Genomic DNA, 25757 nt, shown 5'->3' with positions numbered 1-25757 from the left:
TTAGCTCCACATACCCCAGATAGGGAACAGATCCTCCATTGGCTCCTTCCACTTGTAACAGAGCATTCAATGGCTTCACAGGTAAGTGTGCTAGGTACGTCTTGTGGAATGATGACGGAATCGTGGTCACTTGCGATCCCGTATCAAGTAGGCAATTCACCTGTACGCCCTGAATGTACAACTGGGCAGTGCACTTTGTCCCAATCAATCCTCTTGGCAATGTTCCTGAAGTTACGTTCTTAGAGCGATCACACTGTTTAGGGCTTTTAAACTCAGTCCCAATCTCTGCATGCCCTACTCCAGAGATTGCCTGAAGTTTAACTGCTGTGACTTCACTTGGTTCTGCAAATCCCATTGAGATTGTTTCTCTCTCAGTAGTCGTCGCTTTCTATCTACTTGAGATGGATTTGGGTCATTCTCACAATTTATTACAACATGGCCTTCTTCACCACAGCGAAAACAGTATCCAGCACGAGGACGATTTAGACTGGTTCTGTTCGTTTGGGGCTGTGTAAACCTCGATACACCCTGTTGAGTTGTCTCAAACCTTTTCCTAGAACTTGGTAGTGATTGTGCTTGACTGCTTTGTGCTTCCATATTTAACATTTGACCCTTTAAGTCTGCTACTTGTTTTCTTAATTCAGCGAGTTCTTTAGCACTTGAATCAATGTGGGAGGTTCTTTTAGGTACGGCTGACTCCATAGCCTGGACCTGAGCTCTCAACTCATTTAACTCAGCTTTCAGTGATGAGAATTCTAAAGTGTCCTGACATTTAGCCTGTCCTTTTTTGGATGATAAAGTCTTCAGCAGAGCAGGTTGTGTGTTTAACTCTGTTTCCACTTTACAATGTGCACCTCCTCCTACTTCAGTAGCATGAGCAGACAGTTGATGTACAATAGCTTTTGACTCAAAGAAGCTTGGACTGGACTTGTTTGTTCCTAAATGGCTTCGCATGCGCTCATCTTTGGAAGCTTGTTTATCCTCCTCAGCTCTAATAGCAACCACTAGTTCAGCAAATGAAGGAGGGTTGGTCTTTCTTTGCTCAAGATGCAAATTAACCAGCAACTGGTTGTCCCAACATCCTCTAATGAACTGCTTTAACAAGCTGCGGTCACGTTCAGCTTCTGAAATGCCTCCTCTTCGCACCGTTGCATTCAGCATCACTTGCAACCTATGCAGATAACTTGATGGTCGCTCTCCTTGGTTCTGTAAGAGAGTCATGAATTTTGCGAGCAATTCATCGCCATCTTCAACTGACCCATAAACTGACTCCAGTAAATCTAAATAAACTGTTGGAAGTGCTTGGGGATTAACATGCTTCACAACATCTGAGGCAGGTGGCAAAAGACTATCCAAAATTTTTCTGGTGCGTGACAAATCAGAAATTGATGGGTCATCAAGCAAGAATCCAACACTTGCCCTCCAAGTATCAAAATCAGGCTCATTAGGCGGTCTAGGAGTTTTCCCAGAAAATGACCTCAAGCGCACTGGTATCTGCTGAGCAGATACAGGATCAGACGTTCTTACAAGATGTTCTACCACCACTCGCTGTATGTTAGGGGGGTTTATTACGTCTATGGGCAAAGCAGTATAAGTGGGTGCTGCATTTGCCTCATCTGTCATTGTCAAATTTGGATTTTTAGGTTGTTGTGGTTCACTAGACAAAGAAACCTTATCTGACAACGGGGGTACAGTGGTCTCTTTGCCTACATTTTGTGATTGAGATTTTGGGTGACGATCCTGAGGATTAATCAAATTTGAAAAATCATTTTCAATGTCTGATGTGGAAGAGAATTCAGCAAGGGAGCTAGCAGCATTAAGTTTCTTTAGCTCCTCCTGAATAACTTCTTGAAAGGGTTTCCCACTAAGTCTAGCGACTTCTTGTAGTTCCTCCAAATACTCTCTAGTGATATCGCTACCAGTCGACTGTGAATAAACACTGCTCAGAGCGCGCACGCTAAAAATTGTGTCTACATTAGATGTACTCACAATTCGTAATGGTAACAAAGGACGCAATATTTCCATGGCTGAGCTATTGTCAAACTCTATGATGGCCTGGTTATGAAACTCAGAGGCTGGGTTATCAATAAGCAGGGTTCGTTTGATGCTACCATAACGTGTCAACCATGCTTCAAGATCTTTATCGGATTCGGATAACGTTAGACCGCTCACTAAAACGGCATCAGAAACGCTTACGTTCTCATGTTTCACAATATCCATGGTTATTGTCAGTAGAACTATTCGCTGTTCTATCACACAGAGAAGTCACTATTGTTGTATGACACTCTAAATTCTCCTGGCTGGCTCGCCAAGTTTTTGTAACACTTTCCTGAGAAAGGCTTTGAATATGGACCAGTGAAATCAGAAGCCTAGATTCGTCTGCAGAGAACCAGGGTGTCACAACAATAATGAACCACTCACACAACCAATAAGGTTTTTTAACTGATTGTATTGTCTTGTATTTAATTGTAAAGTCTCAATTTATCAGCAAATAAATCATAAGAAAAATAAAATTGTCACAAGGTACAAAAATATTCAATATCAAATAATAAAATAATGTTTCACAAATGTTTCTCTTTTGATTTCAGGTTTCAAATCCAGAACTTACTCAACAGGTAAGTATATTTTAGGTAAGTATAACCACCTTTACTCAATACTGTTGATGTAATATAACTAAAATAATCCTATGTTTTCACAGGTTTCACTTTCAACTCTTTTCAATTTCTCAGAAAAAAAATAAATAAACTTCACTCTTTATCAGTAAAACAAATTTCCCTTGTAAGTAAAGAATTCAATCTTGATTAAATAAAATATTAAAGAAGTTATTTTCTGAATTAATTTCTCAATTTTGTGTATGTTTTCTACTTCTCTAATCTGTGCGTTTAAAAAAAACTAATAAACAAACCCAAACCTATTACCACTTGGTATATCAACAATAAATGAAATAACGAACCAATAAAACAGTTCACTTGTAATCACTTCACAGTTCCCTCTTTTCTTTCAATAAATTCAGTTTCTTAAAAGTCTTTTCTTTTCCTGCAAAAAACAGTCAGTATGTGTATATTCACCTTTTTAGTGAATATAAAATATCTCAAGGAGCAACAACGAAATGTCTGTCACTCAGTTTCTCCTCTGTGAGTGAATCCTTTTCCCAAAAGAAATCATTGAACGACTGTGTGTGCTTGTAGTTCAGTTTCCTACCGTCCTGATCGGCAACAAGTATCAGTTTCACACAATGACAATTTGAAGTTCGGTTCGTATGGCTCGCCAGTCCCAACCCCTTTAGCGAACACAGGAGTTAGAACGAATCCAGAATCCAATAAGCTCCAATCCCAATCCAGCATCAAATCAACAGAGCACACAGGAGCACAACGATGGCACCAATCCAGGTAAAGGAGGAAAAATAATACAAACAAACAACAACAACAAAAAAAAACCTGACCAAAACCAGATGAACTTTTAATCTTTTTAATGCGAAGAAATTCTTCACTCAATCCTTTTGCTTATTCTCTTTTTCAGCATTTAACTTTAATCGCGTTTCCTTTCAGACGATCTCCTAATGGAGCTAGTTACACATTAGCCAGGCTGCTTGTAATCAGCTCCGTCACGATCATTAACTATATTTAACTCACATAAACGGTTTCTTCGAGCATCACTTTCTTCTATATTGTCTTTAGACACATATAATTCAACATTAAATCAAAAAATCTCTTATTTTCCAGTTCAATACAACTTAATGTAGAGAGAGAATCTAAATCTGCGTCTGCTCTCGTCTGCTCCGCCGATGCGAGTGCGCGCGAAATCTACCCGCGTCAGTGATCGGAACCGGAAAGACGTCACATGATATTCTAAACTCTTTTAGATCGCTTTTACAGATAAAAAAATATTTTAATGTATTCTATAATTGGCTATAAAGGTAATTTGCAAAACAGAAAGAGAAAAACTATAAGTTCAGCATATTTAATTAATTAATTTAATCCTGTTTCTGTTGGTAACCTGGGTTACACATTCGTTTCTGGTTTAAATATACTAAATACATATAAAAAAAAGAACAGAATGAAGACTCACCGTGAGCACAAATCCACGCTGGATTCGAGCCGTTGTGATCTGCTTTTGTTTATTGCCGTACAACAGAATCTTGTACTAAAATTGCAGATGAAAAAGAATGAACATTGTGAAAATGTAAGATAACCATCAACTGGACATAACCAGGAGTTTTAGAATTGTTTTGGTTGATTCCTAGAATTTCTCACACATTTATTAGACAACTTTTACTCTACAATGTCCATGATTCATTTTACTTCATAGTTACTGATTACTGTTGGATAAATATACATGTCTTGCATTATCTTTTAATGTTTTTTTTTATGTTTCTGAACGAAAGAAGTTCATTCAGGCTTGAAACAGCATGAAGTTGTATGAGTAAATGATGATTTCATTTTACTTTACTATTTAATATGTGGAAATAATGCCCTTAATAAGAAAGTAACCCCTTTAGTAGGTGACATTAAATGTCTAATAAGTCATTTAAATCGAGTCATTTATTTGATTTGTTCAATCAGCTGATTTATTTAGGATTAGGAATAAAGTAAATGGCCCTTTATTGTATATTTCGTTGAATCACAGAATGTGTTTACATGGACATCAGTAATCAAGTTATTTGCCTAATCTAAATAAGACAATAATAATATTAATGTGTTTACATGAGTTGCTTTTTGAATGTTCCTTCCATGATCCCATTTTACATGATATAGCACATAATTCAGCAACACATAATATAGCAAATAATGATTGAGACTATTTGTTTCAAAACAGATTCGTTCGTAAAGAAAACACCACTGTGTGTCACAGCATTCTGTCCTACCTCTTTGGTGACATGATTCCCTAAAACAGCAGCTCCTATCTTGCCTTGCTTCACATATTGCCCATTTACACTGTTGGAAAAGCAAAGCTCATTTAAGAAAAGTGTGAACTAATTCTAATTAAGAAACACATAAACAACCGTTAAGTGCCATCTGTATACTAACAAGCAGAATGCATGAGCAGCTGTAGCAAACAGCACAGCTGGAGCACATGGAGGAGGAGGAGGAGGTTTCTTAGGAGGCAGCCCTTTAAAAAACATTAAAAACATTACATGTTAATGCTAAAAGCACAATAAACTGTGCCAAAAAAGGCTACATGACTGCCATTGTACCACATACCTAATACACCGCTTGTCCTTTTTGGTTGTTTGGGGGCGGTGAATTGGAAGGACTCATTTCCCTGACACTCTGCTCGGTCCAGACCAAAGAGAGAGGCCAGCTTTGCCCTTGAGGAATGAAGACATAAGCATGTTATATATTCCCCAACATAAATGTATCTCTGACTTTTAATTGAATGCACACAGATGTAATCCCAAACCATCTGCTATTTATATATGATCGTTGCCATCTTTTAAAGGTGCCATACAATGAAAATCTTGATATACCTAGATATAGCTCAATAATAGGAGCTTAGTACATGGTAATGACACACCAAGAGTCTCAAACCCCTTTGTTCTTTCAGTAAGGTGTAAATCAATTGAGTGTAATATCCAGGCCGATCGGAACAAAACACAGACTCTGATATTACTCACGTGATCATTAATGTACACAAAAAGTAATGCAAAATCAAATACAAATTAATGTATTTGATTGGTCACAATGTTTCCTAGTGAAATTACAACAACTATCATTCCTTCCCCCTATTCTCTAGCTATACCATAGCTCATTATACTTCCTATGCATGTGAGACACTGTAAAATAATATTCGTAAATTAGCAGTTTTCTGTATTTTGTGATTCATGTTTTTATTTTTTATTTTCCTTTGTTTATTTATGCTTTTGAATTGCATTTTTTGGTCTCAATCTTTCTTTTAAAAACTTTTAGCCTTAAAAAGTTAATAAAAGTGACGTATTTCTTATATATTAAATTATTTCAAACTACTAAAATGTCAATAAAAGTCACTTTATTAAACTGTTGAGATGAATTTTTAACATCGAAAGTCGACAGATCAGAGATTGAGGTCTCATCATGCATTTCATAACAGTAAATAAACGAAAAATGCTTGTGAATCACAAAATACGGAAACAGGTTAATTAACAGGTATTGTGTACAGTCCCTGCTGAAAAATTAAGCTTAAACCAGCCTAGGCTGGTTGGCTGGTTTTAGCTAGTCAACCAGCCTGGTTTTAGAGTGGTTTTGGCCACTTCCAGGCTGGTTTCCAGCCATTTCCAGCCTGGCCTTAGCTGGTCAGGCTGGGAGATGACCAGCTAAAACCAGCTTGACCAGCCTAGCCAAGCTGGGAGTCCAGCCAAAACCAGCTATATCCAGCTTAAACCAGGCTGGTCAAGCTGGTTTTAGCCGGATTTGACTGTTCATTTTCCAGCCTGACCAGCTAAGGCCAGGCTGGAAATGGCTAAAACCCCTCTAAAACCAGGCAGGTTGACCAGCTTAAACCAGCCAACCAGCCTAGGCTGGTTTAAGCTGGATTTTTCAGCAGGGGTGCATGGACCTTATTAATGTTATCTTATCAGTTTACACCTCATTAGAATAAAAAATTCAGGTAAGACTGAGAATATTAGCTTATTCAGTGCCACCCCAAACAGGTGTATTATTGTCAAATTTGCTGCATATGTTTGTAATGAGGCAACATACAAATGTAAACTCCTGAATTTAAGTCTTCAAGTGGTCGTGTGTGCACCGTTGTGTGCAAGTTTTGCATGTTTATAACCACCTCCAAGGATAGTGGGATTCACAAGTCAATGGGGTTGTTACTTTGAGCACTGAGGAGCTCATGGCAGCCGATTTAGATTCCAGGCTCGTGGTCCTTTGCCAATCCTTCCCCTCTCTTCCTCTGTCCCCCATTCTTTCCTGTCTCCCTCTACAATGTCCTATCAAATAAAGCTAAAACCCCTTAAAAATTATTACACAATCATTAAATCAATCTGTCTGTCCCTTTTGTTTGCATAATTATAATTTAGCCTATATTTCTTCACAGTATTAACAGTAACTATGATTTGATGTGTCACAGTGTGACTTTATATCATGTGACATGTAGTGTGTAGCCATTTTAAATGACATTGTTCTTAGAAAATCTTTCAAACGAATCAAAACAAGCTACAAGTTTAATATCCTGTTACAATTTGTAACAGGATATTAAACTTGTAGCTTGTTTTGATTGTAGGATTTCAATCTATAAAAACAGTGGAAGAATTGCTTAGGAAACTTCAAATTGGTCCACTCAGGTTTTTACAGAACACTGGACCCAGCTATTACTAAAATGCAGAATGATACAATGTTAAAAGTGTAAAGTTGAGAACAGGTCAAGATTTTAAACAATTTAATTTACAGAAAAAAAATGTCAACTATGAATGGCAATCACAAAAGACATACAGGACCAGCATACACTATATCAAAAACCTTTAGAACTTTTAAACCAAAGTACAGTTACAGGACAGCAAGGTCCAGTCTATCATTTATAAATACATCCAGATGAAAGAAGACACAAATCAGATACTAGCACTGACCCTTGGACCTCCCTCCACAGATAGTCAGTATCCCACACAGCTGACATGGCCGCCAGTTTTCGGTCACTGAGGAACAGGCTAAGAAGCCTCAGAAAAATAGACGTAATGATATTCCTCCTTTTCCAATTCTTATATTGCTGTTTAAGCTAGGATAGCAGTCACTAGCGTGCCTCTATAGATCAGATTTCCAGAAGCCAAACTAAATCAACTGTAATCAACAACATGTGAATGAAATTACCAAAGGAGGGGTTTCACCTCATCAAAGTGCATGTGCTGCTTCCATAAGTGCTGTCAACAAGTAAAATGGCTGTTTTATGTATGCTCAAGGAGCCATAAAATGTAGAATCCAAATATTTCTGATATTTGCAACAACCACAACAGCAATAGGCTACTGCCTTTGGGGGGAAAACATGTTAGATAAGATGTCACACACAGCCACTGTTCCGTCAGTGGATGAAAAGAAGAACAAAACAAAAACTTTACATGGCGTTTCTAAAGATCTTAGCATAAGAAATGCGTGACTGAAGTTTATTTTGATGATGTGCAAAGCAAATGATGTTTAAGCTTTTGTTAGTTCAAATTTCAAGATGGACTGTTTAAAACATGAAGCTGACATCTTAGCAAACATGTTGCCCCATGACGCAATGCAGGTAAGGACATTTTTTCTTAGTTTTACATTTTTTTTTTATTTCTTTTATATCAGGATTTGACCTGGTCCATGTAGTGCTTTGCGGTTTTTTGTTAAAAAACATGAATAGTATTTTTCACCAAAAGTTAACTTTTTTTTGACACCTTTTTAATGAAATCAGAACATTTAACAACTAATCTTGTCAGCACACGATAAATACTTTGTCCTGTAACTCGTTTTTTCAACCCCCTTTGTATGTAAAACAGACACAAAGTGAAGACACAAGTGTTTATTTAGTGATAATATTAGGAAACACTAACAGCAAGGTATTGAAGTATTTACTGTCCATACAATGCGCTTTAAACAGAAGCTAAGTCTATTGTTGTTAAAATGAAACATGGCTGTAACATCTGTATAGTCAAATAAATGTTAGCACAAAAGTAATCTAAAAGTAATCCAAAAATAGTCAATTACATTATCATAAAAGTGCAATCTAGGAGAATATATCACTAACTACATCAAATAACCGACTGTCATTTAATCTGTAAATGACAAATGAAATTAGTATAATTATAAAATACAAAATTCAATAAAGCTTGAACACATTTAATACAACAGAGTATAAAATAATCCTACAATAATGAAATTGTCCAAAAATTTTAATTTTCCTCAATATTTAAACTGAACTGGACAAAAACATGTTAGTATATTCTTTTATCATACTTACCCACTTTTAGGGCACAGAAAATCCCCATCGTGATAATCAGGAATGACGTCTCTAATTTTTTCCATAGGCCTACTATAAGATCAGAGGATCAGTAAAGCTGAATCAGCGCGGGTGTCTTTGACGGACTTATATATGCATTTTGCTCTTCTGCGTGACCTGATCAACCCAGGTATGATGAAAACGCACACACTTTACAGAAAGCACGTGACGAGTTCGTGATTGATCATCGAGAATCAATTGAGGACCCTAGGGGTTAGTGATATAACTGCAACTTTGACCAATTGTGACAGGTTATTTTGTTTAAATAATATATGCAGAAAAGTACAACCATTATTTATCTTATTCATACACTATTGTGATACTGAGTTAATAATGAGTAAAAACTTTTTAAACCACAAGGGATAAGAAATATATTGTTCTTAGATGTACTACTGCATCTGGTGTGTGTGTGTGTGTATGTATGTATGTATGTATGTATGTATGTATATATATATATATATATATATATATATATATATATATATTATTTGTGTGTGTGTGTACAAAACAACAGATGACAGATGACTATGAAGGTATGGTCCAAGCCGAATTTTGACCCCATTATTAAAGTATTAATATTTATTAAAAGCATGTGGAAATTTACAACAATGTACAAAGAAAATGGTTATAAATGTCACTATTTACATTATGGCATTTTTATATATTTAATTACATTTAATATCTAATTTACATCTACATTCACATGAGCATTTTCAACAACGGGTTCACCATAATGCATATTTTTGGGTACATTGTCAATAATGAAAAACAAATCAAATTATAAATTAATTTTTATATGTTAATCTTGGAGTACATTAACATAAAAAGTAAAAGATAAACATTTAGTGTAGAAGCTTGTCAACAAAAGCAGTCCAGGTGACTCTGATGCAGACTGCTGAATTGTAAAACTCTCTTTGTAAAATGCCTGTTCTTTTAAGTGTTTTTGTAAACTGAACTGGTGATTGTGGCAGTCTTTAAAGCTTGGCTCTGGGTGTTTGCTCCAGCAGGGTCCTCATGTCCAGCAGAGCGTCCTCCAGACCCTGAGCCAGACGGACAGCATTTGTGTCCTGGCAGCTGTTGAACGCAGATACTGCAAAGTTAATGTGGGTATCCATGGGATTGTAGCATACGCCATAACCATCAGGCACCACCGGCCCAAAGCACATCACACAGTCAGTTTTAGCTGGCACCTGGAAGAAAAAAGAGGAAAAACAAAAGTCTAGAAATATGTATTTAGAGATGGTCTGAAGATTACTAGTGATGCTATGATTGATATCAAAGCTCTGAAGCTTGTATCCAGAAAAAACGTTTTACATTAGATTTGGATCAACTACATCGAAAGACTATTGCCTGAAATACATGTAATACGTGTACTATACTTCAGTTTTAGTTTTTCTTACTCTCATGAGTTATGATGATTTTTCCCAATGCAATAATTTTATAAAAAATGTAAATAAACACTGGCTAGGAAAAATAGTTCAATTAAATATGTGATTTGTAAAATCAAAAAAAATAATAATAAAATAGTCAAATAAAATAGTGGAATGCACGATAGCAGGTTTGTACATGCATGACAAGATCTTGGCAACTGTGTGCAAATGAGTCACCTATAATGTATATTTAAAAATTCAACAAGCACCAAACATTCATTAAAATTATAAAAATAAATACATAAATTATTCATTGTTAAATAAACAATAACCTTATAACATCACAAAAAATGATGTTCAGTTGTGCTGTACGGCTCATGATGTCAAATCTTAATTTAAAAACACAATTTTTTTTATCAGGGTTTATTTACACTATTCTGACCGTAGATCAGTGCTTTCACATTAATTAGCAGTACCTGGCTGGTAGAGAGATTATAGTGAAGTGCCACAGCATATGAGGTATCCATGAATATCTCCGGCAGGGCAGCCAGATCTTCAATAGCCTGTAGTTTCAGTCCCAGTAAATGTCTGTCGATGGCCTGACCTCGAATGGCCTGCGCATCCACACACAAGATAAAGAATGTGGAGAAGATTTAGTGTGGTCCAGTAATAACCGATACATTTACCATCTGAACATCACCAGCATGCGTTTTCTCACCATATCTGTGTAAGATCTGTGTGCTTTAACGGCTTTGTCCAGCAGAGCCACTTTCTCTGTGTTCTGATCATTTAAAAAAAAGGAAGATTGTTACCATTTAGAGCACTTTACAAATGCACTTTTGCATAAATGATATAATTTACTGTTCAAAGGTACAGGGTCAGGAGGATTGCTAAAATGTTTTTTAAAAGGCATCTATTTTCCTCACAGAAACTGCTACTATTTGATCAGAAATACAAAACAATACAGTAATATTGTTAAATATTAGTAGATTTTACAATAAGTATTCTAATTTAATATATTTTAAAATGTTCATGTGAGGCTTAAAGCGCAGTGAATAGAAGAGTACAGTACTGGTATCAAGACTTCCAGAAGAAGGAAAATATTGAGAGAAGAGAATAGAACACATCAAATTTACTCATGCCCATAGACGCTGCATTAGAAACACATTGCATATGCAGTGATTTATTTTTGTAATTTGATGTAAATTTAATGCACGTTTTCTTTAATAAATCTTTTAAAAAATGTCCATTTTCCGCAGTCATTACTCCAGTCCAGTGTCACATGATCGTGCTGAAATAATGCTAACATGATGAAATGACCCTCGTGAATGATTTCCCAGTATTTACTGATGAATGGAACGCCACTTTAACATTATTTACTCTCACTTTTAGTCAACTGAATACAAATATGAAAAATATATTAATCTTACTGACCCAGAAACTTCTCAACTAAAGTATTTGGAAATACAAATCAGTAAAAGAGGGGAGCGCACATGTTTGACAGGATCGTCCATAGCTTTGACAAAGCTGGCGGAGTCGCTGGATGCCGAGCGTATCGTATCTGTTCGGCCCAGTCTGAACATGCGAAGTGAAGCGCTTTCATAGGTGGGACAACAGCGCTTGTAAATCCTGAAACAATCAGTGCACACATCAACTAAATATATGTAACTGATCATTAGCTACATTACAAAAATAGCAAATATTAATAATGGTGCTGCTGGTGAGGTTTACCTATAGTACGCCAACTGAAGAGCCATCTGAATAAAGGCATCAGGGCTCATCTTCTGAGACTTTGGGAAATTTTTACCAAAATGGGTGAACACATTGACTCTCAGGTCCAGGTCATGAACCATGCTGTAAAAAAGAAGAAGAGAAACAATCATTCTTACATTTTCCCAAGATACTATCACATTATTTATTTACAGTTTTTAAAATAAAAGAGGGCTAAAAGCATTTACGAAACCATCACTAACTTTCTCAAAACCTTATAGGTGTTCGAGTTTAGCTAAAATTCACAGAACCCCAACTCAACTCGCCTCCGGGCAGTTCATCCAAGACCAATGTCCTTTCTAAATGAATGGTGCAATGCAGAAAACTGCTCACTGAACTCACAATTAACATACATTTTTGAAATCAACAATAAAATCTGAAGTGACCTGTCCCATTATTGCTATTGCTTAAGCACTGATTACATTTAGCCATGTTTCTTCCAGATTGCTCAAGCTAAAAATTAACACCCATCTCATTTACAGTTGTTTAATGTTAACCAGAGAATGCAGTTTGGTGAATACTATGTTCCTAAATTGATTCCTCCTGTCAAAATCCATGCAGGCACATATTAGGGCGTACTCACACTATGTACAGTTGCCTTGAACCAGGCCAAAGCACACTTGTCCCCCCTCCCGTCTCCCCCGATGGCCCGCACTCACATTACATCTGGGCCTGGGCGCACTTACGTCATCGATGGCCCGCTAATCAGTAAGCGTTTTCGCTTCAGCACAGTGGAGATTGCTTTAGTTTTATTAGTTTAGCCGTTTGATATGCGGTGACACGCAGTCAAACATTTCGCCGAACAGATCCGCCACTTTTGACGCTCATAAACAATCATGAAGTCCTCGTGTTGCAGGAATTAGGAGGTTTGCTGAAGGTGCAGCTGTGGTGCAGTGAGGGGTTTGCGTCTTCAATAATCTACAACAGTCTGCGTTCATTGAACAGTAAGAATAATTAATCTATATCAAACAGTCCCGTAAAAGTCACCTCTCGTCTTCAGTTTCAGGCTAGGGCGCGTTTTGCACTCACACTAAAAAGCAAACCGCACCAAAGACCAAGTGAACCGCGCTCTGGCACACCTCTTCCTACCAGGCCAGGGCCGGCCAAGTGAACCATGCCTGAGTCCGATTCAGCGCACTAACACTTCTCAAACGATCTTTGAAACGGGCCTGGGCACAGTTGGGATAGCATAGTGCGAAAAGGCCCTTAGTTGAAAATAACAGGGCTAACAACAAAGTGATCCTGTAAAAAATCCTGCAACGCAATTGGCATTATGACCACAATATTTGTGGACGTTCTATGCTGTGGCGAACATACCGAGCGTAACACTTTTCCTCATTCAATGTAACGTGATTGAATGGTCTTTTCATAGCTATATTCTTTGCATCTATTCAAAAGTCGAAGCTTTTAAATCCCACATACAATTGAGTCAAAGTGTGTAGTGCAAACTGTAAATGAAAATCTCACATGTTCATGTTTTGTTTGGCGTCTTCAATGTCTTTTTTGATTTCTGGTGTGATGTTGAAACGAAGCTTCTGAGGCATACGCAGTGGGACCATTGGGGTGCGAACCATCTCTGATTTCTTCCTGTGCAAATATAGCAGAAGGGTAAAGCTTATCAGTGTACACTAGTTACCATCTACCACTTGAAAAGCAGTTTTTCCACTAAAGAATATCACTTATCAAAAAGATAATTATAACAATAACAATAAGCATTTATTTTAAAAACAGGAGTCCAATGAAAAGTTGCACATAAAAACCATGCTTTAATTTTAAAATTCCTTTCAGAATCGTTTTTAAAGATGTTGAATGATGAAAACAATGACAGATAAATCAAAATCCACCCTGCTTTAAAGAGCTGGCGCAATTAGAAACAGAAGCAAAATACTCTTTAAATAAATAAAGTTTAATGGTGTGACAGCTGATGTGGTTATTGTTATATAGTTATATTTATAGTAAAATGTCTTCATTTTATGTCTTACATGTATTCCACCACATGGTCAAGTATTGACACAATAGGAGGGCCCTCAGCAGGAGCGTGTTCATAGATCAGCCCACATGTCCCGTCCTCTCCTATAATAAACTACAAACACAACATGAACAGTCTTTCCCATCATCTTTCATGTGGTTCATCTCTAATATTTGATTTGTTAATATTATGTTAATGAAGATACATAGCTCATAGGTCTAACCTGAAGTGTTTTGTCGAACCAGCGATTTCCGCTGTTCCACCGGCTGCCTCCTCCATGCAGCATCTGAACTCCCGCTCGCGTCCGGTACATGTCATCAGAAGCACGTGGCATCGGGGCGTCCAGGCAGACTGTGAAAATACTCTTCTGGATGGCTCTCACGGACTCCTTATTGGTTTTATCTGAAGGTAATAAGAAATAACTTAAGATGTAATGGCCTTTTCTTAAAAAAATAGACAAACAGGAATTAATAAATCGAAAACTGATTAGATAATTGTCATCACCTGCTATTATTGCAATCTATTAGAGTGACAAGCTGTCCTTTTTTTAACACTGATAAACCTTTAAAAAAAGTTGAGACTGTTAATCAATTGTATTTGCTTTTGTTAAATCCATCTGTTTGCATTATGTCAATGTAGTAAATTTAAAGCAAACAAGTTTGTTATTTTATCCATGATGCTGTACAGAATATTCCACCAATCAGACTCAAAAATTAAAGCACGCCGTCTTTATCTCCACTCCTTTAAGCATTGTGAATGGCAGTATTGCATCTGCCTTCACACTATAATTATCAAATTATTTGTGTGTGTGTATATATATATATATATATATATATATATATATATATATATATATATATATATATATATATATATATATATATACACATACATATATATATACATACATATATATATACATACATATATATATACATATATACATACATATACATACATATATACATATATATATATATATATATATATATATATATATATATATATATATATATATATATATATATATATATATATATATATTGATACAACTAATACATTTGATTCATTTTCAGTTTGATTGCGTCAATGCCATTGACATTGTAGTCTTTCCCTCACTAATAATGATCACCTTTATTTACTACTTTGTTTCAACTGAGAGGTTGTAATGTTGTGATTCTCCTCATAACGGTTAGTTAGGTTCATAGCTTATAACAATTTAACATGAATTTTTCTTTAAAATTTCTGCAGAAAAAATACTGAACTGCTGCTGAAAACAAAATGCAGTTATCTACTTTATTTTAGAGTTAATTTGTAACAAATTTATTTCCTTTTATATCCTGAAAGTCTGAGATACTTTTAAAAATAATAATAATAATTTATAATATCATAAACAGTATAATATAAGCACTTTAATATATCATTGCTGAACAAATGTTTTAACTTTGTTAGTGATTAACTGTTTTATTAATTGTGAAGCGAAATACAGAATAGAATACAGTATCATTGTATAGAAACAAACATTTACCCTGTTAACAAACCTAAACAAACTAGTCCCCATCTAAGGCATTTAAAGTTATAATAAGTTTTAATTTTCTTATAAAAATTACAATGGTGATTCCAAATGTTGAAACTGTATATAACATGCAGTGCTCAGCATAATTGAGTACACCCCATTTAGAAAATCTCATCTAATTTTTTTCTGCTTTTCTAGGGCCGGGTCGCGGGGGGCAGCAGTTGTAGGAGAGAACCCCAGACTTCCCTCTCCCCAGACACCTCCTCCAGCTCCTCCAGGGGGATCCCGAGGCGTTCCCATGCCAGCCGAGAGGCATAGTCTATCCAGTTTGTCCTGTGTCTTTCCTGAGGCCCTACACCTCCCTACACCTCCCTAGGTAGGCGTCCAGGAGGCATCAGAAACAGATGCCCGAGCCACCTCAGGTGACTTCTCTCAATGTGGAGGAGCAGCAGCTCTACTCTCGAGCTTCTCCCAGATGCGCCCTGCCACCCAGATAAGGAAACTTATTTTGGCAGCTTATATCCGAGATCCAAGATCGTGTCCTTTCGGCCATGAGCTTTGGGTAGTAGTTTGGTCATAGATAAAAGTAGTAATGTAGATTGACTGGTAAATCGAGAGCTTCGCTTTTTGGCGCAGCTCTTTCTTTAACACAACGGACCGATACATCGACTGCATTAGTGCTGCCACAAAAAAATTATAACCAACAAAATTAAACTAATTTTTTCATTTTTTTTCCCGCTTCTCTTGATTTTTCCTCTTTTTAAATTTGTATTTAATATTTTTCTACAATATATAAACTCAATTCAGCTTTATTTGTATAGCGCTTTTACCATGTAGATTGTGTCAAAGCAGCATAAAAATTTAGGTGTACTAGTTTTATTGTAGTAACTAGTAGTTATCGTAAGGTTTTTTATTAGATTAGCTCCAGATTTGGCTTCAATACTAACTACTAATCTAATGTATATGCACTGATATAACATTGTATAGCTTCCTATTAAAAATATAAACAGATTTATAAGGGGTTTACTCATATATGCTGTGCACTATATTTCTTTAGTTACTAGCCTATTAACATGCCTAAAAATAAATTGCAGAGTGAGTGCCCACCCTTAATGAGGTTGTTGTAAGCTTTGCCCCAGCTGTTGCGGTGGTTGGAGGTGAGGATGCCAATTGGCTCTTTGTTGGTCTGTAAGGAGGAGTTCCAGATCTTCTCTAGCTGTATATAGATCTGGTCTACAGTCAGTGGTGTGCCGTCACTGTTGTACACATCCAGCACAAAGAACTACAAGTTAAAAGAACAAGATATTATATGTATTACTGTTCACCATCAAGTAGCAAGTCATAAAGTAAACAACAAGTCCTGGATGCAGGAAAATAAATACATTAATAAAAACATGTTTTCAAAAAGTATGCAATATATTATAATGACTGGTGAAAAATATTTATAGGTTGTACATTTTTAAAGTTAGAATTGGACAACGTCTGGGTCTCTTTTTCTCTTATGTCATGCACCCTTTTCGAAAAACTAACATAATGCGTTAAACAGTCATCATAATTTTAAATACTTGAAAGTTTTTAATATTACATTTTTTAACTAAATGTTGTATTAACATTTATATGAATTTATGATTGATTGTATCATATTTGTGTCAAATTACAAAAAGAAAATTACCGCTGTAGCTAGGTACTTGTAAGGCAGCGTCTATGGGACTGAGAGTAAATTTGACTATATTCTCTTCTCTGCCTGCCGTCATCAGTCTCACACATTTTTTTCCTTTTTCTGAAAGTCTTGATAACACCATTGTGGAGTTTTTCTTTTATTATTTCAGCAAATCAAAAATGATTTGTTGTGCTTTCCTATTCACTGCGCTCGAAGTTAACCCGACTGTGACGCCTTACACTACTGAGTAACTGGGAAATGTGAGTGTCTATTCACCTATTTATTAGTTACTTATGGCTATTGTTTGCAGGTGTGATGCCTTAATTATGACTGTTGCTGCATCCCAGTTCATCCTAAATAGTATTAAATAATAGAATTAGTATGTCCTAAACCATAATATGTTAAAAAGAGTATGCCAAAGTTTCTCAGATGGTTTAACATTTCAAACAGTAAAAATTTGAAATGTAGAACCGTCCATGTAAATGTGTCCAAAGTAAATTACTACAAACTCGGGTAAAAAGTGTAAAAAAAACAACAAACAGAGGATGCATGAGACCAACCATCAAATAGAGATCAACCATAATTGTTTGAATGACTATTAAATAATACCTTGCCAACTGGAAAATATTTAAATCGCGTTTTCCATGTTATATTTCATCAGTAACAACAATAAAGAGCTTATTAAGACTTGTTAGGACATTAACTTCTGAATGCATAATTATCCAAAGACCTGAGGAGACTTCTCTGCATAAAAGACTAGTGATGGACAAATTATCCTGCTTATTCTATAAGGTATGTAATTAAATATGAAAGAAATGTGGATAATGTGTCGAGATGATTGACAGGGGACGTAACCAAGCAACATAACAATCTATTAAAGAGGAAAAAGTATTTGCCAAAGCTTGCATACTCTTCTATAACACAAAAGTACACACTTTTAGCATGTAATATAAGTATGCGAATTGGGACGCAGCATATACAGTTGAAATGCAAAATATTAAACGCTCGTTGATTTTTTTTTTCCTTTTTTAAATGTTTCCCAAATTATGTTTAACAGAGCAAGGATATTTTCACAGTATGTTTGATAATATTTTTTTCTTCAGGAGAAAGTCTTATTTGGTTTATTTCGTAGCAATGTTTATTTTATTTTATTTTTTATATATAATTTTGGGTTAAAATTATAACAAAGACCTTGTAGGTTGAAAATTCTAGAAAGTTGTCTTTTGAGAGGTAAAGGGACAGAGGGAGGATTTTGTTTACTTCTATCTTTGTTTTGGGTCTCATTTATAAACATGGTGTACACAAAAAATAGGGGGGAGGGGGACATACATAAGCCACTTCTCAATCAAAAGTTGTAATCTATTAAAAAAAAACTTGATGGGACAATGTGTGCAGCTTTAAGTAAATTTATTTAACTAAAATATTTATTTAATTAAAGCCCTTTAAATCATCATATGAGCCATGATCATTAATTAATACATTCAAAACATTCCCTTTTAGGAAGGTTTTTATGCAAAGTTTTATAAATGAGATCCAATGTTTTTTTATATCTGAAATATGCCAGGATCTATATTCTAAAGTGACTGATATAATGCAAATAACATCAACCAAACAAAACATGTTCAAAGCATGTTGATATTATTATTTATGTTTGTTTTGATGCTTTATTTTTTATCCCTTTTGTTCCTGTTCTGGACACTGTTAAATAGAGCAGAGGTTCCCAAACTTATCAGCCCGTGATCTCCAAAATAAAAATGCCAGTCACTACTAGCGACACTCAATATTCTGTGCTGTGGTTATAAATATAAAACCTTGCACACAACGACACACAAATACCAATAGGCCCAAGTCTTTTCATCCTTTAATTGTGGAGAACACCGCTCATAGGCCATCTGGTTGTCAGAAAGCTTAACCTGGTGCCATAAAATCAATCTGCTGCATTTGACGCTATTGCTGTCTCTTTTTATTTGCATGTTATTTTTTATGTTTATTATTAACCTGCTAACAATGTTACTAATAACTACTAAGTTGCTCTTTAGTAGATTATAGATAAAATATGGTAGTTCTAACAGTTTAATAAAATCAATTTGACTTTTGAAAATCACCAGGCGACCCCCTCTGATTGTCCCGTGACGCCCCCGAGGGGTCCTGACCCCCACTTTGGGAACCACTGAAATAAAGTGAGGGGAACTAAAACCCTTTTTAATAATGTTTGTGAAGTAACTGATGCCATATTTGTATGTTCATGAACATTGAAGAAACTGATGAAACTACAATAAAGATTAATAATATGTTATTCAATTTAATTTTTTAGTAGTAATGTTTTTGAGTACGGGAAGATTATTTTACATTATTTCTGCATAAAGTTAAAAACTATGACTAACAACAGTGCAATTTTGACAACCGTGTGACTGAAGAATAGGATACTAGGGACGAACCTGGAAGTTATGCACCACAGTGATGTGTGTGGAGGGTCTTTTGTCCATGGCGTAGTTGACCACAGTGTCCCTCTTTGTTCCAGGGATGCGGCAGGACGAGAGCACCTGATAGTATTGGTGCATGCAGAGTGGCTTTCCACCCAGATACTCCAACGGCAATGTTTCACTAATCAAAGAGCAATGACATGATGACTGACTGGAACACACTGTATGAACTTTATACACACATCGCAACAGTCATACAGACAACTGATTGACTTTTAAATAATAAAAGAAAGGAAAGTATGTGTCACTCACTTGTCAATCATGCTCTTGAAATCTAAAACCCCTGCAATCAATTTAGCAGCATATCTGTAAGGAACATAGTCATTTTAGGATTAACATCAACATACTGCAGTTGATTAATTACATGTTATTACGGTAGCACTTGCTGTTTGACGTTTACATGCATTATATACACATTACACACTTTAATGCTGATCTGTGAACAGTTTTGGCTTTCATCTTAGTAGATGTGGTGAGATTAGCTTCAGGCCAGCACTTTACTGAGAGCAACGGTTTGCTCTCTTTGAGTTGGCAAGAGCGGGTTAATGTGTATAAAGGTCACAGTAGAGGTAACTGGAAACAACCACCTCACTCTGATCTAACGTCACTCTTGGTTAACTACTGTCTGTGGTTATAACTCATCTGAATGAGCCTAAAATAAAATTTGCAATGTCTGAAACTTCCTGTTCCTGTAGCACCATGATGGTGCTGGCAATACTAAGGTCATGGGTTTGATTCAGGAGTAATTTTTGTACAAAAAAATTGTAAGCTTTCATTTTTATAAAAATAGTAAAAGTTAATAAAAGTTTTTGTATATTAAATATTTATACAAATGTAACAGTTGTCAGCTAGCAAAAGGCTATGCAAGTAAACCTCACTCCTCTGACACATGCTACAGGTTATGGTTTTTAGCCTCCTTGTTCGAGCAACTGATTCCCATACAAAGAATCGCCAGTTCGATCCCTGCTCAGAGTGGGATGGGTGCAGTAGGACCGGTGGGTTACACATGGGGGCTCGTCCAGAATGGGAGTGAGGTTTAGGGGGATGAGTGTAACAGAGACCAGCTAGCAAAGTGCTGTGCAGGTAAACCTCACTCCTCTGACTTCAAAAGTTGCTCTAGCAATAGAGGCTAGTGGCCATGGTCTTTAGTCTCCTTGTTAAAGCAACTGACTCCATTACAAAGAATCGATATTTTAATCCCAGCTCAGACTATTGGGTGCATTAAGACCGGTGGGTTACACATAGAAAAAAAAATACCAAATGAAATTCAAACCATAATTATAATTCAACATAAAAAATATTTTATCTATATTTAATCTTACATTAATAATTACTAATTTAATTATAACTATACATTTACATTTACCAGACGCTTTTATCCAAAGCGACTTACAAATGAGGACAAGGAAGCAATTTATACAACTATAAGAGCAACAATGAATAAGTGCTTTAGGCAAGTTTCAGGTGTGTAAAGTCTAAGAAGGAGAGCATCAGTAAAATTTTTTTTTTTTTTTTTTTTTTTTTTTTTTTTTTTTGAGTACAGTTAGTGGTATAGCCAGAGAGGCAATTGCAGATTAGGAAGGAAAGTGGAGACTAAATAGTTGAGTTTTTAGTCGTTTCTTGAAAACAGCGAGTGACTCTGCTGTTCTGATGAGAGGGATGTAGGATGAGGTAGTTCATTCCACCAACTGGGCAGATTTAATGCGAGCATTCGGGAAAGTGATTTCTTCCCTCTTAGGTATGGAACCACTAGGCGACGTTCCTTGACTGAAGGCAAGTTTCTGGAGGGCACATAAATCTGCAGAAGTGAGAGCAGATAAGAAGCAAAGCCAGAGGTCGCTTTGTAAGCAAATATCAGAGCTTTGAATTTGATGCGAGCAGCAACTGGCAGCCAGTGCAAACGGATGAGTAGCAGAGTGATATGTGCTCTTTTAGGTTCATTAAAGACCACTCGTGCTGCTGCGTTCTGGAGCAGCTGAAGAGGTTTGATCGAGTTAGCTGGAAGCCCGGCTAGTAGAGAGTTGCAATAATCCAGTCTGGAGAGAACAAGAGCTTGAACAAGGAGTTGAGCTGCATGTTCAGATAGGAAGGGTTAGACCTTTCTGATGTTATAGAGTGCGAATCTGCAAGATTGAGCAGTTCAAGAAATGTGGTCAGAGAAGTTTATTTTAGTTACACATTTAACAAAAATAAAGACCAAGATTTCAATCACGTTCATGTAAAATATATTTACTAACTTTCCAGTGTGTATTTTTTATTCAAAAACAAGCATGTTGAGATTTTCAAAATCTTTTTTAAAATCTAAGTAGGGGCTCAAAGCAGCACACATTTCATTTTGAAGTACACAGCATCTGACCAGTGCTCAGATTATCTGACCATTCTAACAGCAGACAAACCCACATTGTACTGACCTCATCTGGCCTTGGCGGTCACTGAACTCCATGCGGGGAAGGACGACCCCAGGACTGGAATGGACAACAACAGGCATCCGGTAGTCAAGATAGGCTGTTTGTAACCACCAGTCAGAGAGCTAGCAAAGAGAAACAAGGAGTCTTAAAAAGCAGACATTTACAAGCAGCCAGTCTGGCCTCCTGACAAATCAACAGTAGGTTTTTACCCAATTGTTCAACTTCGCTGCCCGACTCTCCAGGCCCTTCTGAAGTCTCTCTCCCACACCGCCAGGTTTCTGAAAGTCCTCCAGCAGCTTTCGGGTGTGATTTAGCTCCTCTGGGTCCACGATGGGGTCCAGGGCAGCCAGATATCGGTCACATGTTTGTTTGAGAGGTGGCACTGGAAGCTTTGGCAGACCCTCCTGATGGGTCAGGTAGCGGCCAGTAACCCGTGTTACGGACACTGGCTTTACCAGGCCGGAAGGTTTCACCATGCCAGCCTTTACCTAAAAATATCACAGACAATATACGAGTGACTGCATTTCAAATAAATATGTTATTATTTAGTTCCAGTTTCCCCCACAGTCCAAAGACAGGCACCATAGCTGATTTGAATGAACTAAATTGGCTGTAGTGTATGAGTGTGAATGTGAGAGTGTATGGGTGTTTCCCAATACTGGGTTGCAGCTAGAAGAGTATCCACTGTGTAAAACATATGCTGGATAAGAGGTTTATTCTGGTGTGGTGACCCCTGATGAATAAAGAGACTAAGCTGAAGGAAAATTAATGAACTAATATTTATATTAAGAGCTTTTCACACCCTCAAAAAACTACAATTGGTCAGAAATTTTTTTTTTACTTTATTGTGTTTAAACATCATGGATATTTCACAAAACATTGATTTCTTAACTTTTAATCATCTGAATGTAAATTAGGGCTGCACTATATTGGAAAATCCTAACATTGCAATATTTTTTTTTCTGCAGTATATATTGCGATTTATATACACAATTTAACTAGATGTGTTGAATAAATATTTGGAAAGATTTGATCATTTTAGATTGATTGGGATGATTCTATCTGGGAGTGTATATGAATAAAATGTAAAAAACAATCTACAAGCATAGATAAATACAATAAAGAAAAAGATAATACTTAAACTGCGGTTTATTGTTTTCCAAGGAGTCGATCTGTATTCGGATATACAGTAAACTGAATAATCAAATGTAAAATAAAACTGCAAAGTCTTTATTTTATAAACATTTTATCAACTGTACAATTACATAAGCCTGAATACTTTTAAAACCCTCATAGGCCTCAAAAATTTTTTTTATTATTATAATGCAATTATAATCCAGACTCAACATTGCGTATACTCGCAATGTGACTACTGCGAATTGATCACATTGCGATATTAATGCTGAAACGATATATTGAGCAGCTCTAATGTAAATTATTTGTTATGTGTACAAAACAACTGAATATAAACATATCTGAAAGCATAGCACATTTTTTGTTAAACTGTAAGGGGGAAAAAAGGCCTTTTTCTTTAAAAGAAATGACATCAGTAAATTGTAAAATATGGATTTCATTTTACTCAAACTCATAACTATAAATCAGAAATCTAGAGAAAGAAATTATTTTCAAGTTATGTCTTTTTAATAGGTGTGCTTTATACAAATAATATGAAACTTTGCCATTGTAATATATTTATTGTCATTATTTTTGAAGACACTTATGTATTCATCATTATATTAGCATATTAATTTGTACAAAACTATTTAATGTAGTCCTTTATGTATTAATAATTCGACATGGTAAATGCAATGACATATATACTAAAATACACAAGTCAGCACTGCACTTGTCAGTAATTTAACATGACATAAAATTGTCGCGCGTGACATTAACAACAACACAACGTTAGATTCATTTGGAGAGATTAAGTAGAAACCACTTACACATGCACACGATGTAAGTACTTAATTTTAGGAAACTGTCAAGAATGTATTGGTACTTCCTACTAACTACCCTAGCACTGCCGCTATCTCACCATTAACATGAATGTCCCTGAAACATCTCGTCTTACACGCTGTCAGCTAACCTTGTTTATGTCGAATAAAACAACAGACTATCTTTAAAAACAGAATCATGTGTATTGCTTACTCACCATCGTCCTGGCTAAAATGCCCAACATAACTGAAGTTCACTAAAACGCCCCCAAATCGAGGCCTCAGAGGAGGGACAGAAGAGATCACTGCGGTCAGAGTCCAGTAAACGAGAGCTGAAGGAAAACACTGAGCGCCATCACTGCTGCACTGCTCCTTTTCGCCGCTGGGGGCGCGACTATAACAACAAACCAAACACACCCACAAAATGGGTTGCCACATCCACGCGGAAGTTTGCATTCTTTTAAACGGTTGATTTTCTTCCCTTGTTCGAGTAAGTTTTACATATTGTACATATTTAATTGACTAAAATATGGTTTTACTTTAATTCTTATTTGATCTATGATAAAACTGCATTTGATGTTAGAATTTATGAAGGAGGGTCAGTGGTAGTCTTTCAGCTGTGTTCATGATCCCTGCGATATAGTGACTAAAATGTATTTAATGTGTAATAAATTTTGTATAGGTGCATAAAATTTATTTTAAAAATGAAGGTGAAGATTTCAGTTTCACTTTCAAACTAATACTTTTAAATCAAAGGATCCTGAAAAATCACAATACACAAACTAATAAGACTTGCTTTTAACACTTATCAAGTCAATCAAGGACCATAAATACTTGCAAAATAAAATAAAGTTTTGCAAACCCAAAATAAAGTATTGAGCAAAAATAAATAAATGCACACTTTCAAAAGTCTCAAAGCAAAAATAAAAATTGGAGAGATAAAAATGTATTTTGCTAACAAAAATAAAGAACTGCAATGAAAAAAAATTGTTTTAAGAAATAAGAATGAAATTTGCAAACAAAAAAGAACTGCAAATAAAAATCAAGCAGTGCAAAAACACTAAAATATTTCCAATTTAAAAAAACAACTCTATATATTTGCAAAACATTTTATAGCATTGCCTTTACAAAACCCGTCCAGTCATTTGCAATGCTCATTTTGATTTGCTTGTTAGTCAACCATAAGTTTGCAAAGCGGTTTTCACTTTGCACATCACGCTTCTGCGCGTTTCACTCATAGACTGTGGTTTCACTTTGTGGCCCTGATTTGACAAGGGGCGGAGTCAAGGGAACTTGAGCGTTTACAGCAGACCTGGAAACAATGTACCACCATAGTGTACTACCAAAGTGGTCTTACAGCCCAGGTCTGGGCCCTATATTTTAGCCTATGGTCTGGGCCTGCCATAAACACCCAAGTTCCCTTGTATAGTTTGTTTTTGTAAAGGCATTGCTATAAAAATATTTTACAAAAAAATATATTTTTTTAATTGCAAATATTTTAATTTTTGTGCACTGCTTGATTTTTTTTTGCAGTTTTTTTTGTTTGCAAATTTAATTTTTATTTCTGAAAATTAATTTTCCCTTTTGCAATTCTTTACATTTGTTTGCAAAATTTATTTTTATTTCTTCTTTGCTTTGGAAATTTGCATTTATTAATACTTTATTTGCATTTACTCAATACTTTATTTTTTCTTTGCAAAACTTTAT

General features: G+C 35.8%; 2 protein-coding genes across 14 annotated transcripts in view; both read right to left on the bottom strand.

The window, feature by feature from the left end:
• The window catches only part of fkbp15a (FKBP prolyl isomerase family member 15a), a 34232-nt gene extending 25227 nt beyond the window's left edge, over window positions 1–9005 (bottom strand). For 7 of the 13 annotated variants that reach the window (XM_073952306.1, XM_073952309.1, XM_021474029.2 and 4 more), the window contains exons 1-5: window positions 8902–9005; window positions 5202–5308; window positions 5028–5109; window positions 4865–4934; window positions 4069–4143 (exon numbers count right to left, since the gene is read on the bottom strand). In XM_073952306.1, the coding sequence (XP_073808407.1) occupies window positions 4069–4143; window positions 4865–4934; window positions 5028–5109; window positions 5202–5308; window positions 8902–8966 (399 nt within the window). In that variant the 5' untranslated portion in view covers window positions 8967–9005. Of the gene's footprint in view, window positions 1–4068; window positions 4144–4864; window positions 4935–5027; window positions 5110–5201; window positions 5309–7546; window positions 7763–8901 lie in introns of those variants that run through there. The other 6 variants (XM_068219191.2, XM_073952311.1, XM_073952314.1 and 3 more) reach the window with 3 other exon arrangements.
• A 485-nt stretch (window positions 9006–9490) lies between these two features.
• Window positions 9491–24326, bottom strand: crata (carnitine O-acetyltransferase a). The gene is given in 14 exon segments (NM_001005587.1): window positions 9491–10130; window positions 10787–10924; window positions 11029–11091; window positions 11804–11939; window positions 12042–12164; window positions 13548–13667; window positions 14063–14163; window positions 14273–14451; window positions 16673–16847; window positions 19664–19829; window positions 19961–20014; window positions 22120–22238; window positions 22326–22604; window positions 24269–24326. Coding segments are annotated over 14 exon segments (1896 nt in total). The 5' UTR covers window positions 24296–24326; the 3' UTR covers window positions 9491–9914.
• Between the last annotated feature and the right edge of the window lie 1431 nt (window positions 24327–25757).

This window comes from Danio rerio, chromosome 5, assembly GCF_049306965.1.
Source record: "Danio rerio strain Tuebingen ecotype United States chromosome 5, GRCz12tu, whole genome shotgun sequence".
Lineage (NCBI taxonomy): Eukaryota > Metazoa > Chordata > Actinopteri > Cypriniformes > Danionidae > Danio > Danio rerio.
The sequence above is the reverse complement of the archived record's forward strand: the minus strand, read 5'-3'. Positions and strand labels throughout refer to the sequence as shown.